The following is a 15,155-nucleotide window of genomic DNA, read 5'->3' as shown; positions in this document are numbered from 1 at the left end:
AGCTCATTTAAAGGCAACATATTTTTTCTTGTAGGTTACATTTATGCTCAACAGATCTTAAGCTTAATTTTATTCAGTTATTTTGGGAAACTGCACCTACACTTTAGTTTTTGTGGTAGATTTTGTTGATCTATATTTTGTGCAGACATTTTCAATCTAAATAACAGAAGGATAATTTTTTATTTTTATACTTTGAGACTGAATACTTTACTAAATAAAGTAATTTCAGTAAAACTAACCCTTGTTTGTTTTTAGTTTTTATATAATACTAAAAAGCAACATGGTCAAAAACTTCTGGATGGGATTGTGCAGACATTGTGTATGGAGGAGTCCGTTTGCTGAAAAGTGTGGCACTTTCTTCAGGATTGTGGGATGCAGAGACAAATTGAAAGTCTGACCATAAGAAACCTTTGTGTTGATGTATATTGCAGGGGGAGGGGTTTCCCAAGAGCTCAGCTGGGTTGTGTCTCATGGACTATGAAAGGAGTGTGCAAAAATGAATGTCCCACAATCACATGACCGTGAGTCAACTGTTCGACTTCGGATGGAGTATGCCGGGTATCAGGTAGTGTGTTGCTCCAATGCAGTCTGAACACTTCTTGGTACAACAGGTGCATGAGCTTTTAGAAATGAAGCGAGCATCGAGGCGTGGAGAACAAAGCTCTATAAAGAGTTTCAACATATTAAATGTGTGATGAACACATTATCTTTAATGAAACACGATGAGTTAACTTAGTTTAGTCATCCTTGATTAAAATTCTTGATTTTAGTAAAAACATAATTTTCCATTTTCCAAATGTACTGAAAGATATTTTATCTTACTTGGATGTTTTTTGATACTCTTATGTCATTTTTCTATTATAACGTTGTGTTTTAGAGAGAGCAATAGGGCAGAGTTTCTGTTCTAAAGCTTGTTTCCGATAGGAAGGATTTATTAGTTACATGCCTGCCTCCACAAAAAACACAATTGATCAACCATGTTAGAAGGTGAGGGTCTATTGGCTGAACGCTGGTCACATTAAGTATAGGGATTCTCCATAGGTCATTGCTATGGCAACCACTTGCAACCGATCTGAAGAAGTTTGTGTAGCCCTAAGCTCAGCACCACTTAGGGAGAGAGGCCACTGTGTGTGTTTCTCCCCGATGGCCCAGCACTGGATTTTGTGCCCTCCATGTGTATTAAATAATTTTTTTAATTGAGAAACAGATTGCTTCATAGGAACCTGTTTCAGACAATTTTAACAGTATATTTTGTTAAAAAGAAAAATGACAAATATGTGAAAATATAGATGAGTTGTTTGTTGTTTTGTACAACTGTTCTGCCTGTTTGTCTACATGTTTTTGTCCTGGGGGGAAACCACCCCCAAAACATTCAGCAACGTCACCCCCCCCCCCCCACACACACACACACACACAAAAATGAGCCCCCATGGGGGGGCACAGCCCACAGGGTTCTTGTGTGTTTAAGAGCAGACTGAAGTCCAAACTTTGACCTCAGTCACAGAAGTTATTTCTTGTGGATTTTTGTGTGTCTGGTTAAATTACACTTGCGGCTAAATTTCTGACCACAATCCTCACATTCAAATGGTTTCTGCTCTGTGTGGACACTCATGTGGCTTTTTAAAATACACTTGAGGCGAAAATTTTGCCCACAAATCTCACATTCAAAAGGTTTTTCTCCTGTGTGGATTCTCATGTGCATGTTTAAATTAGACTTTTGTCTAAATCTTTGTCCACAATCCTGACATGCATGTGGTCTATCTTCTGTGTGGACTGCCAAGTGTATTTTCAAATTTGACTTATAGCTAAATTTTTGTCCACAGTCCTTACATTCATATGGTTTCTCTCCTGTGTGGCCTCTCAAGTGCGAGTTCAAATTTGACTTATGACCAAATTTCTGTCCACATTCCTTACATTCATATGGTTTCTGTCCTGTGTGGACTCTCATGTGTGAGTTTAAACTCGTCTTCTGGCTAAATCTTCGTCCACAAATATTGCATTCGAATGGTTTCTGTCCTGTGTGGACTCTCATGTGTATCTTTAAACTTGTCTTCTGGCTAAATCTTCCATTACAAATATTACATTCAAACGGTTTCTGTCCTGTGTGGACATTCATGTGTGAGTTTAAACTTGACTTCTGGCTACATCTTTTACCACAAATATTACATTCAAATGGTTTCTGTCCTGTGTGGACTTTACTGTGCGAGTTTAAACTGGTCTTTTGGCGAAATCTGGCTCCACAATCCTCACATTTAAACGGTTTCTGTCCTGTGTGCAGTCTTATGTGAACATTTAAAGCGGGTTTCTGGCTAAAACCTTGTCCACAAAACTCACATATAAACGGTTTCTGTCCTGTGTGGACTCTCATGTGTGTGTATAAAGTTGGTTTACGGCTAAATTTATGCCCACAAATCTCACATTCAAAAGGTTTCTCTCCTGTGTGCACTCTTCTGTGCAAGTTTAAACTTGTCTTGTGGATAAACCTTTTTCCACAAAACTCACATTCGAATGGTTTCTCTCCTGTATGAACTATCTTGTGCAAGTTTAAACTCGTCTTAAGTTTAAATCTTCTTTCACAAAATTCACATTCAAATGGTTTCTCTCCAGGGTGAGTTCTCATGTGCGAGTTTAAACCTGTCTTGTGGGCAAAGCTTTCTCCGCAAACCTCACAATTAAATGTTTGTTGTCCTTTGTGGCCTCTCATATGCGTGTCTAAATTAGACTCATGGTTGAACGTTTTTCCACAATCCGTACATTTAAACGGTTTCTCTCCTATGTGGTCCCCCATGTGCATGTTTAAATTTCTTATTATGTTAAAACTGTTACCAGGTTCATCCAAACTAAATGATTTCAGTCCTGTCTGGACTGTCCCATGTGTCTTTACATTTTTGTCACTGTCTTCAGTTGCTGACCCAGAGTCTGACAAGTGCTCCAACTGAGAGTCAGGATTGTTCCCATCCTCATCCTCTTCATCATCCTCACTGACTCCATTTTCTGAAGAGCTGGAAGCATCTCCATGAGGATATAGATATGGGTTCCTGCTAGTTCCTTCTCCTCCACAGTCCTCTTCATCAGTTTCTACTTTCATCTGGTCAGCTGAGCTGCTGGTTGGAACATCTCTGCCTTCCATTTGGTCCTGATGAAGTTGTAAGAACAAAGGCTTCTCTTCATCATCCTCACTCTTCACATGGACTGCAGTGAATGAAAACCTGCTGGCATCAGTCTCCTCCTTCACTATGAGCTGATCTCCATCCAATTGGGTCCAGAGTTCTTCTTGTTTCTCCTTGATGTCAAGGGTCTCAGGATCCTGCTGGTCCACACCAGGCCTCCATTCCTCAGGAACATCTACTCTGATGAGCATAGTTTGTTGAACATCTGAAGGGAACACTGAAAAATAGACAAAATCGACAACTATAAGTTTTGTGTTAATATTTTATGTACTGTGTTTAAGAACTGTTCCAAATCTAAGAAACATCATTTTATTCAATAAGATAAGATTAAATGTCTGTTTATCATAAAAGCCCAATTAGTAAAGTTAAAAAAAAAAGTTATGCAAAAATGTTTGAAAACTTTTTATTTTAACTTTAAACTTTACTTGTTAAATTTATTTTCCAGCTATTATTTAGGGAGGTTATGTGACTCAGAAAAATACCTAAAATAGTTTAAAAATAATAAATGTGACTAGGCCTGTCGCAATAAACAATAAATCAATTAATCACATGATAAATGAGAATAATCTACCTCATTTTCATTTATCAGCTTTATCGTTTCTTCGTGTCTCTCTCTTTCTACTGGACACTGGATGACAAAAAGCTCAACCCCAGTGCTCTTCACTGACCCCTCCCTTTATCTTTAAAATCAATTTTAACTGGTCCAAAATCACGTTTTTGAACTGTTAAAAGCAGCTAAGCTGAGAAGCTAAGGTATGAGTTAAGCTAACAGGCCGACCTTGGGAAAAAAAATGTCCGTCTTGTCGAAGCTCCAAATTTCACGTTTAAAACCCGTGCCTTTGTATAAAAAAATTTTCTTTGCAAAAAGAAGCTGAGAACTTGTTTACACCATGGAACACCATGCATGGTTGAGACAGAAGAAAGAACTAATGGCATCAACTTTCTGTTTAAAAACATCCCTTTGGTTTTATTAGCATTTAGAACCAATTTGAGACAAAACACGTCTGACTGAATGATGTCAAATGTAGACTGTAGAAGCTGGAAAACCTTGGCAACTGTATTAACTTGACTATAAACAATTGTATCATCAGCATAGAGATGCAAGGAGGCATCAGGAATGTTTTGACCTACATTACTTACGTAAATTATAAAAAGAGTGGGTCTTAAAACTGAGCCTTGTGGCACACAATTAGTGACTGTTAAACAGTTTGACGAAGTGCCATTAAGTGCCATTATTACACATTGCCTCTGACCTGAGATAGTTAGAAAACTAACCAATAGTGTGATCAGAGAAACCATTATCTGAGAGCTTATGGCATAAAATGTCATGATCTACAGGATTGGAAAGCTTTGTTTGGACAGGTCTAAATAAAGTGCAGCACAGTAATCCTTAGCATCCATTGTTTCAACAGCATCGTTAAAAACCTTTAGCGAAGCAGTCATTGTGCTGTGTTGTTTCCTGAAGCCAGATTGGGGGTGGGTGGGGGGGAAAGATAAAATGTTAAAATAATCTAAATACTTCTTGACTTGAATATTTACCAGTTTTTCTAAAACCATAGCCAAAATACAGAGTTTGGAGATTGGTTGATAATTGTTCAGTATAGTGGGGTCTCCTCTCTTCAATAATGGTAGCACAAAAGCTGTTTTCCAAGCATCTGGAACAATATTATTTTGTACGGACAGATTAAAAATGTATGACACTGGTTCAGGTATGTGTGCAGCTAGCTAGACATAAGAAATAAGGAAGGAGGGAGGTCATCAGGGCCTGCAGATTTTCTAGAATCTAGACCTTTTAATAGTTTAGTAACCTCACTTACAGAGAACAGTGAAAAAGAGAAGGTATGATTTACTGAGGTATGACTTGTAGGTGGAGTAGGTGATTTACCATTAGAAACTAGGGATGGGGCCGATCCGGTATCGGCCTCCGATACCAGCGTAATTTATGTATCAGATTTTTCCGCTCCAACCTGCAGAGATTTCCGATCCATGGTGCATGTCTGTGTCTGTTGAAACATCTTCACGTGTGATCCCCTGCTGGCTGCTCTGCAAGTTGTCTTCAAAAAATGAAATGGATTTCATGAAAAGAGGCGTGTTTCATGAAACCTAATAAGACCCCGTTCACATTCAGGAAATCCATTTCATAGTTTGCAGCCAGCTACAACATGAGAACTGAGCAGCAGCACTGTGGCTAATGGCTAACTAACTTTTCATCGTAACACGGCCTCTGTGTGGAAGTATTTTACACTAAACACCGCAAGACAGCAACGTGCAATGTTTGCAGAACCGCTGTACCAAGAGGAAGAAGCTTGGTTGCGACCTACAATACATTGAACTTAATAAACATTTGCAAAAGCACCACATTAAAGCGCACAAGGATTGTTTAGCCAGGCACTGTGGTACAGTTAGTTTTATGTTGGACGGTCGAGCTCCGTGGCTTCAGCGGTGTGTTCCTCTCCTTCAGTCTGAAGCAGGCAATCTGATTTCGGTCAGCTGCACTCAGTCTGCCCGTCTCGGAGGAGGGACAGACTGAGCACGGCTGACTGAAATCAGACTGTCTGCTTTGCAGCTTGATTGAATATTTGCAGACAAGATATAATTTACCCTCCAGGAGATATTTATCAGTACAACAGTAGACAATCATAAAAAAGCATATGAATTGAAAAATAAAATTATACATAAAAAAGAAACAAAACAAAGCAAAACAAAACAAACAAACAAACAAAAAAACAGCAGCATGGTGGCGCAACTGGTAGAGCTGCTGCCTCTCAGCGAGAAGGTTGCCAGTTCAAATCCCGGTCCGGGGATCTTTCTGGGTGGAGTTTGAATGTTCTCTCCGTGCATGTGTGGGTTTTCTCCGGGTACTCTGGTTTTCTCCCACAGACCAAAAACATGCATGTTAGGCTGATTGGTAACTCTAAATTGTTCCTAGGTGAGAGCGAGAGAGAGAATGGTTGTTTGTCTCTATGTGGCCCTGTGATGGACTTGCGACTTGTCCAGGGTGTACCCCGCCCCTTGCACAGTGATCGCTGGACATGGGCACCGACGACCCCCGTGACCCAAAATGGAAGAAGCGGGTAAAAGATAATTAATGGATGGATGAGTATCTGAACCAGACTAACATGGATCCTGATTTAACTCACTGCGATGCACATATTCAGTTGCAGTAACGTTAATTAACCTGACTAAATAAAGGTTGAATGAATGAACAAATGTAAACTTAGCAGCTGAAATCTCAGACACAGTGCCGTCCTTGATGCGAAGCGGAGTCCGGTCATGGAGATGTTTAATCAGGCCATTCAGGCTCTCTAACACCCACAGGCTGACTTAAATGCTGAGAGGAGGATGGCTGCGGTCCTCTCTCCTTGCAGTCAAACAAGGAGCAACTTTACGCTCTTAAATTCCGAGCATGGTCAGGTGCTGCATATTAAGGTTTGCCTTAGAAACCACGTTAACCCGGTCTGTAGGTGTAACCACGTACGTGTTTTTCCTAGTTTTTCTTGCGCTGCAAGTTGCAGCACTGGCATTAGCTGTAACGTTACAGCCAATCGCCGAAACTTACACCGAAAGAAGAGGCATAATTTGATCCATACACCGACTGAAGCAGTTCGGTCGGTGCCATAAAAGAACCGACGTTTGGTACTCAGCCCTAGTCCAGAGTGTGTTTGTGTAAAGAAATTATCTGTTTGAAGAGTTTCAGTCAGGGTTTAGAGCTCATCATAGCACAGAAACAGCACTAGTAAAAGTCACTAATGATATTCTCATGGCCTCAGACAATGGACTTGTGTCTACACTGGTCCTGTTAGACCTCAGTGCTGCATTTGATACAGCTGATCATAATATTCTATTACAGAGACTTGAATATGATATTGGGATTACAAGAACAGCTCTAAAATGGTTTAAATAGATTAAAATAGATCTATTTAAATAGATTGATAGATTCCAGTTTGTAAATATAAATAAACTTCTTCATACACCAAAGTTAGTCATGGAGTTCCTCAGGGCTCAGTGCTTGGACCAATACTCTTTATTTTATATATGGTTCCATTAGGAAATGTTATTAAAAAACATGGGATAAATTTTCATTGTTATGCTGATGATACACAGTTATATTTGTCCATGAAACCCGATGAATTAAATCAATTACTTAAGCTACAAGCATGTCTTAAAGACAAAAACCTGGATGACCCTTAATTTTCTGCTTTTGAATACAGACAAAACTGAGATTTTGGTTTTTGGACCTGAGCATCTTAGGAACACATTTTTCAGTTTTTCACCATCCTTGGATGGTAATAATATGGCCTTTCTGTTCTAATGTTAAAAATCTTGGTGTTATTTTTGATCAGGACATGTCTTTTAACCCCCACATTAAAAATGTTTCTAGAACTGCCTTCTTCCACCTGCGTAATATCACTAAAATGAGAAACAGCTTATCTAAAATGATGCTGAAAAACTGGTTCATGCATTTGTCAAGCCTAGACTGGACTATTGCAATGGTTTATTATCTGGGTGTCCAAATACTTCTTTAAAACATCTTCAGTTAATCCAAAATTCTGCTGCCAGAGTCTTAACTGGAGTTAGTAGGAGAGATCATATCTCTCTAGTTTTAGTTTATCTCCACAGGCTCCCTGTCATATACAGAATTGAATCTTACTTCTAACCTACAAAGCTCTCAACAACTTAGCTCCATCTTATAATACAGATCTTGTTGTTCCGTATTTTCCCAACAAGCACTTCGCTCTCCAACTGCAGGTTTACTTACGGTTCCTAGAATTTCCAAAACCAGAATGGGAGGCAAAGCTTTCAGTTATCAGGCTCCTCACTTGTGGAACCAACTTTCAGTTTCTGTCCATGAGGCTGACACATTGTCCAGTTTTAAGACTAGGCTTAAGATTTTCTGTCTATATTTTTGATTTACTTCATTTTGTATATTGCTTCGTGTGTTGTCTGTTGTTCTGTCTTTACAGCACTTTCGTTGACCTCGTAGCTGTTTTAATTGCTCGATAAATAAAATGGTATGGTATGGTAAGACTTTGCTTTTTGCTAAATCCTATAGTTAGGGTTAGCTTGGGTTTCCTGAGCTACCCCTTAGTTATTATGCTACTTTAGGCTTAGACTGCTGGAGGACAAACTGACCACATCTTTTCACTACACTACTGTCTTTACTTACTCTGCTCAACCTGTTTGGTACAAACCGGATTCCAAAAAAGTTGGGACACTAAACAAATTGTGAATAAAAACTGAATGCAATGATGGGGAGGTGCCTGCTCAGGATGGGAAACTGCAACAAAGTGAAAGTTTGAGTCTGCTGGCTTCCTTAGAGAACTTTACCAATTGGCTTTTCTATGTATGTGAATGTTCCTGTAAAGTGCCGAGACAACTTTGTTGTGATATGGCGATATATAAATAAACTGAATTGAATGTTCAAGTGTAGGACCAATCACAGACTGCACAAGATTAAGAGTTAATGATGTTTAAAAAAGACTGAGCCATGGGTAAAACTGGGCAACACACGTGGATATTAAAATCGCCAACTATAAGAACTCGATCTTACTTTGGTATAATTTCAGCCAAAAAGTCTGAAAAGTCATTTATAAAATCCTTATTGTACTTAGGGAAACTGATAAACCACCACACACACACAGACCACAATGTGAGGAACTGCCGATTTCAAATAGGCTCAAAGCTGCTGAATGAAAATGGAGGCAGCTGTTCAGTCAAAACAACTTTTATATTATTATATTATATTCCTCCAACCCAACCCAACATCCATAGAAAATTAAAATAGCAGCAATTCTGTGGTGAAAGTTCCATCAAAATGCTGGATTCACCTGGTCCACCTGTCTACAGTCAAAACAACTTAAAAAAACAGTCATTATTTCTCCAACTCGACCTAACATCCGTGGGGAATTAAAATAGCAGCAATCCTGCGGTAAAAGTTCCATTAAAACGCTGGATTTACTGGGTCCACGATTCTGTTATGAATACGAAGTCTAATCCTTGAGATAAAAAGAAATCCTTGATGATAAGTTCTATTTGCCAGCGATCTGGCATTAATCAGGCCAATCCTGGCAGCAAGCAGTGGGTCTGCGTCTTTATCAGACGTCTGCAGATCCCAATACAGAGAATGCAGGTTTTGGAGATCCCATCTGCATCTGCAGGGACAAGGAAAGCAGGGCGCGGGTGGCTAGATCATTCCATCATGGCTGCTGCCGACAGGTGAAGCAAACCAAAAGCTATCATAGGTCCTTTTCACAATTACGTCAGACAACTTCCGTTCTGACTCGATACGGGTTACCTTTACTTCTGGATTGATTCCCCCTCGGGAGAACTGTCCGGAAAATTCAGGGAATTTCATTCATTCATTCAACCTTTATTTATATAGTTTAATTTACAAGATATAGCCCAAGGTATGGTTAATAAAAACAGTATTTACGTGATCGTTAGCCGTGGTAACTTTTTCCATCATTGCAGCAACTTTAGCCACAGGTCGCTAAAATATACAACACGGCTTGTCAGTGCTGTAACGTTTAAAGGTTTATTTTCTATATATTAACGTTAATAAAAAACAGTATTTACGTGTTAGCTGTGGTAACGTTATCCATCATTATTAATTTACCATTCTGTAACTGTGTAAGGAAACAGCCTCCGAGTGGAAAGTAAGCTAGCTAGCAGCAACAGGTAGCTAAAATATACACTGCTGCATGCTAGTGCTGTTACGTTTAAAGGTTTACTTTCTATATTAATGTATCTTTAAAATTATAGCGGCACAAACATTTTTTTTGCTGCACAAACTAGCACGAACGTAGCACAAATGTTTGACACCAATTTCATTAGATTTGAAGAAGGTGAGGGGCCAACTTCACTCAGCCCACGTTGTTTTCCAGTTGGCTTGTTTACAGAGCTCGGTTCTGTTTGGTTACGCCTCGTTTCTTTCTGAATATCATATGGTCCGTTTGCACTGCTCCTATTCAGCCCCAGCTCTGCTCCGCGCTGCACATCCCTGCTCAGCCTGGATTTGCACCTGCACTTTAGGACCGATTCTGGAGGCATGTTCAGAATCCAAGTCCTGCTAATGAGAGTTCTGCGATGAGTTAAACTCAAAGCAGTCTGCTCCTCAGATAAATAATATTAAATTATTATTTTTATATGTGAATGTTTGTTAACTTATTTTATATATGAATATTTCTGTTCAGTGCCCTGAGACAACTTCTGTTGTGACTTGGTGCTGTATAAATAAACTGAAATGAATTAAATCTGATGAACCAGATTCTACAAAAACATCTATATTTAAAGCTAAAAAAGTTAAGTCTGGTTCTCTGGACGTTCAAAAACAAACAAACAAACAAAAAATGTAGAAATGTTTCTTCTTTCATCAGAAAGACTTCTCAAGTCTGAGTCAGTCTTAAGACTGAGCTGAATACACCCCTCAGACTGACCGTTGTTGTTGACCGTTGTTCTGTCCATTATGCATACACGTCAGATTTTCATACATGTAGTAAAAAAGCATGCGCATTCTGCAAGAGGCCCACGGCGTTCAGAGTAGCTGTCCGTTTATCTTACACTACAAGATTTTTAAAAAAAAGCAAGTCAGTAAATTCCAACATATTTCAGTCAGGTCATCTGGACAGTTTCTTTTTTTGTGCTCAAGCGTTTCACCTTCCATCCAGAAGGCTTCATCAGTCAAGGAAACACAACAAAACGGATTTTTCCCCCAACAGCTTACTCCAAAGTGGAACAAACCAGTTTTGTTTGTGATAAGATGGTCTCTTTGGTACACCCCCTCCTCCATTGCCGGCCCTCTTCCTTGTTGACAGTCGTGTCAAACTGGTTGAAAACAACAAAGTCCATGCTCAATAATCCAGGTATACAATCCAACATTATCCATCTATCATTTCAGCACCAAAAAAGAAACTGTCCAGATGACCTGACTGAAAAATGTTGGATTGAATACCAGGATTATTAAAGTCAGTAAATTGTTTTGGTGTACTATTGTGTATTTACACAATTTGAAGTGTGCGATGTATTTTCTGGACTGTAAGTAAATCGTTTTATTGTACACTTGGTGTTATTGTGTAGTTATACAATTTGCAGTGCATACGTATGTGCATTCTGCAAGAGGCCCGCTTAGAGAAGGAGCCAACACACACACACACACATATATATATTAGGGCTTTAACAGACTACTCGAGTAATCTACACATCTATACCTAGGACATCTATCGAGTTTTTTTATTTCACGTCGAGTATTCGTGGTGATGTCATTACACCGCCGTTACGTCACGTGTAACGTGATCCGCACCGGCGCAGGTTACAAAATGGATTCCTCCAAGCAGACGGATGGAGCAGAGCAGGCCCAGTCTTGGCAAACAGGTAGAAATGCATCAATAGTCTGGAAATATTTCACTAAAGACGAATCTTCTGGTTCAACTACCGTAAGGAAACAGAAAATGAAACAACTTCCTGACTGTTTTGAGCTCGCTGTGAACCGGTGTTAAACCATATATTGAGACCACCGTATATTGTGACAGTAGGGGGCGGTGTTGCATGCACTGTTGCAAGTCACAGAATATGGTGTAACACCGGGTCCAATCTACCGAACCAGCTTCCTTCTGACCTTGTTTCACAAACAAAAAGCAAAAAATATTAATCTCTAAACCTATTAAAAAAATCTATAAACACATTAATCTCTAAAACTAAACTTAATGCGCACCACAGCTGGCGGTGGTGCGGGGTGGGACCCCCACTGTGTTTAGTTTCGTTTCTGACGTGCTGCATGTTTCTTCACGTTTGAAGCTTAATAATAAAAACTAATAGTTTAGCTTTTCCTGTGACTTATTTGCAGTATGATAAATGGTAAGAGCATAATATATGCTCCCAATGTTTTGTTGGTCTTTTTTTTTTGAAAATAATGACCTTTTTTGCGGTTTTATTTATTTATTTATTTATTTTTGTATCTTTAGATCATATGATGTCATCAAGTACTTGAGTTCTACTCGAGTTTTATTATGTTAATGTCGAGTTTAAAAATTATGTAGTCGTTCAACCCCTTATAATATTAGCTTTTAGTAATAAAGTGTACCGACAGCAGCGGCGCCGTGAGGATCTTTCTTCACGTTGCGCACATGTTCAGTTTTGTCACACAGCAGTGTAAATGGGACATCCACGCTCCGGTCTGCCGACATGTCGCGCAGCACATTCAAAGCTGTGGACAAATCCACCCACTCAAACTAGGGATGCACCGATACACTTTTCTTTCTTTTGTTCACTTCCGATACGATACCGATACCTGCGGTTTATTGTCTACAGGTGCCAATACGATACCGATCTGATCCAGAAAAACTGCTGAATTAACAAAAACGTCTAAATCATGTCATCTGGACCCGTTTCTGAAACGTTTGTTGTCTACCTGGATGTTTGGGTTTAAAAGCCAGTGCTGAATTAACTGAAAACATTTGTTTTGTTAAACGCAGACATGAATGAACTGAATTACACATTTATTGAAAGCTCTGCACCAGAACACTTAAACACACCAAGAGCTCCACAAGCTCGGTCAGACATGTAAAAACAACACAACTCTGCGCTGAACGCAGAGAAGCTGCAGATAATGAGCACCTGCTTGAATTAAATGGACGAACAGCAATCCAACATCTTCTGACTCCTTGATGCTCCTCTCAGCTTCATTGATCCCCCCCCCCCCCATGAGATAATGCCATTACAAACATCAATAAGGAGCTGCGAGAGGAATCATTAGGTGGTGATGATGGTGGAGAGGCAACGCAATTAAAACGTCGCCTTGGCTGGGTTTTTATTTCATCTCTGCTTCTTTAGTGTAAAGAACATTCACTCCGACATACGCGGTCAAAACACAATAGTTGTTGGAGGAGAAACAGACAGAAGCAGTATTATTTACAACACATATTGTTGTGGATAAAACAGACTTGACCTCTTGGCTTTAAACATCAGTTCATGGCAAAAACCACTGCAGACATGTTCCTGCTCTTAGTTTTCTACACCGCCTTATAATCTAGCTGTTTTTTTATCACTACTTTTTCCTTTTGACGGTCCCTTTGGTTGCTATTTTATTTTAATTTGTTTAAAAAAAATCTGCAAGCCTCTTTTATGACGGTCTATTGTTGTTATCACTCTTTGTTCAAGAACTCAGGTGTCTCTTGTAAATGAGTCCCCGAGGCTCAATGGGATTAACCAGTCTAAATAAAGGTTGAATGAATGAAAACACTCTTTGGTTCACTGGTCTGGAGCAGAAAAAAAGACTCAGTTTTCCAACATGTTTGAATCAGGTCAAACTCGTGGCTCTTCTTTCCTCGTCTTCGTGAGCTGAACTCAGCCTCTCCCTCCTGGAGGCGCAGTGCAACCCCGGAGACAACCTCGGCTGCAGGAGCGCGCTGCGCTTCCAGCGAAGCCCTTCGACTGCAGGCGACGAAGCGTGAGGGAGAGCTCATCTTCCCATTTACACGTTTGTAGCAGTTTTACTTACATTTCTTACGGGGTGAGGAAAATACAGCAGAACACACGCCCACGTAAATGTCTGGGACCAGCTGACGAGCAAGGCTGTAAAAAGGGGGGCGCAATGCCCCCTGGCCCCCCACTCTTCCAGCGCCACTGACAGTGTCTGAAAGTTGATCTTTTTCATTCATTCAACCTTTATTTAAACAGGTTGATACCACTGAGCCTCAGGGACTCATTTACAAGAGACACCTGATTTCTTTAACGAACAGTGACGACAACAATAAAAGAGAATCATAAAATCATTAAACAGGGGTGGAGGCCTCCGGGTTCAACTGTCCCCCTCTTACAATGCTGTGATTGCTAGTATCACTCAGCCCTCTGTGAACAGTAAACAGCCATCAGGTGCTAATGATCCATTGTTAGGCTGATGGTCCTTCTTGAGCATGTGATCAGCTGGTTTTGGTTGTCAGCAGCAAACTGGTTGATCCACTCTGTGAAGGTGCTATTTAAGAGACTGAGCTGAATACAGCACCTCAGACTGAGGAAGTCTCTTGGATGAGAGACGAAACGTTTCTAGATTTTTTTTGCTTTGTTTTGTTTTTTGCTTTTTTGAATGTCCAGAGGACCAGATTGAACTTTTTTGGATTTTTCTACCTGGATTATTGAGCATGCATCAGGATAAAAGAGGAATTCAAATTTATTTATAAATGTAATAAAATGGCAACCAAAAGGACAGTCAAAAGGAAACAGTAGCAAAAATAAAAAAACAAAAACCAGCTAGATCTGTTACGTCATGGTGTCATATGGCTGAATACATGGAGCATATGGCGATCCGACAATCTACCTGTTGACCCGACATACAGCCGTCAGTTTGTGATACGCGTATGGAAATCTGACTGTATGACTAACGGACAGAACACCGGCGGTTCTGCCGCATTCAAAATGGCGGACGCTCCGACAACTTGGGCCGGTCCGCTCAACGAGGCGTCTGCTATGTCCACGGTCGTGACGCGTTCAAGTACCTGGTTTCAACTGCGGCCTACGGAGCAGACACAGGCCCTGGGTTTAGACACAGCCTGAATAAGTTGCTCTGCTTCGTGTAAAACTGTTGTGTCCTTAACATGAGTTGGGACAGGACGTGTCCAAACTGAGTGATAAAAACAGCCTCCCGCCTCTTAATCTCCTCATTTTACTTTCTGGAAGTTGTCCATCTTAACTCTTTCATCGTTAGCATGCTAAGCTACAAACACAGACAATAGATTTACAAGTTCTAAATCCATGAACTACCTAGAAACCACAGCTAGCTAACATCGTCTGATGCTGAATGAAACAAACAAACCTGAACTCATTTTCTCTCCAACTCGACAGTTCCTCTTCGTAATCTGAGATTATTCCTTCAAAAAGACCCGATGTTTCTCCACAGCTTCCTCCAGTCTGTTGGACTCGCTGTCTCCACGGTTTTACTCCTCGGTGAACTTAGTTCTAGGTTGGATCTTCGACACATTCGCTCCGTGGATT

The 15,155-nt window shown here is 40.1% G+C and overlaps 1 protein-coding gene across 2 annotated transcripts in view; it reads right to left on the bottom strand.

Annotated features, from left to right (window-relative positions):
- Nucleotides 1-741: 741 nt before the first annotated feature.
- Nucleotides 742-15,155, bottom strand: part of LOC119412013 (gastrula zinc finger protein XlCGF57.1-like) — a 520,281-nt gene continuing 505,867 nt past the window's right edge. Inside the window, exons 1-2 of one of the 2 annotated variants that reach the window (XM_037678987.1) lie at nt 14,977-15,125; nt 742-3,387 (exon numbers count right to left, since the gene is read on the bottom strand). In XM_037678987.1, the coding sequence (XP_037534915.1) occupies nt 1,508-3,387; nt 14,977-14,986 (1,890 nt within the window). In that variant the 5' untranslated portion in view covers nt 14,987-15,125 and the 3' untranslated portion in view covers nt 742-1,507. Of the gene's footprint in view, nt 3,388-14,976; nt 15,126-15,155 lie in introns of those variants that run through there. The other variant, XM_037678989.1, reaches the window with a different exon arrangement.

The sequence above is a fragment of the Nematolebias whitei genome, chromosome 7, assembly GCF_014905685.2.
Source record: "Nematolebias whitei isolate Nwh7 chromosome 7, NemWhi1, whole genome shotgun sequence".
Taxonomy (NCBI): Eukaryota; Metazoa; Chordata; class Actinopteri; order Cyprinodontiformes; family Rivulidae; genus Nematolebias; species Nematolebias whitei.
The sequence above is the reverse complement of the archived record's forward strand: the minus strand, read 5'-3'. Positions and strand labels throughout refer to the sequence as shown.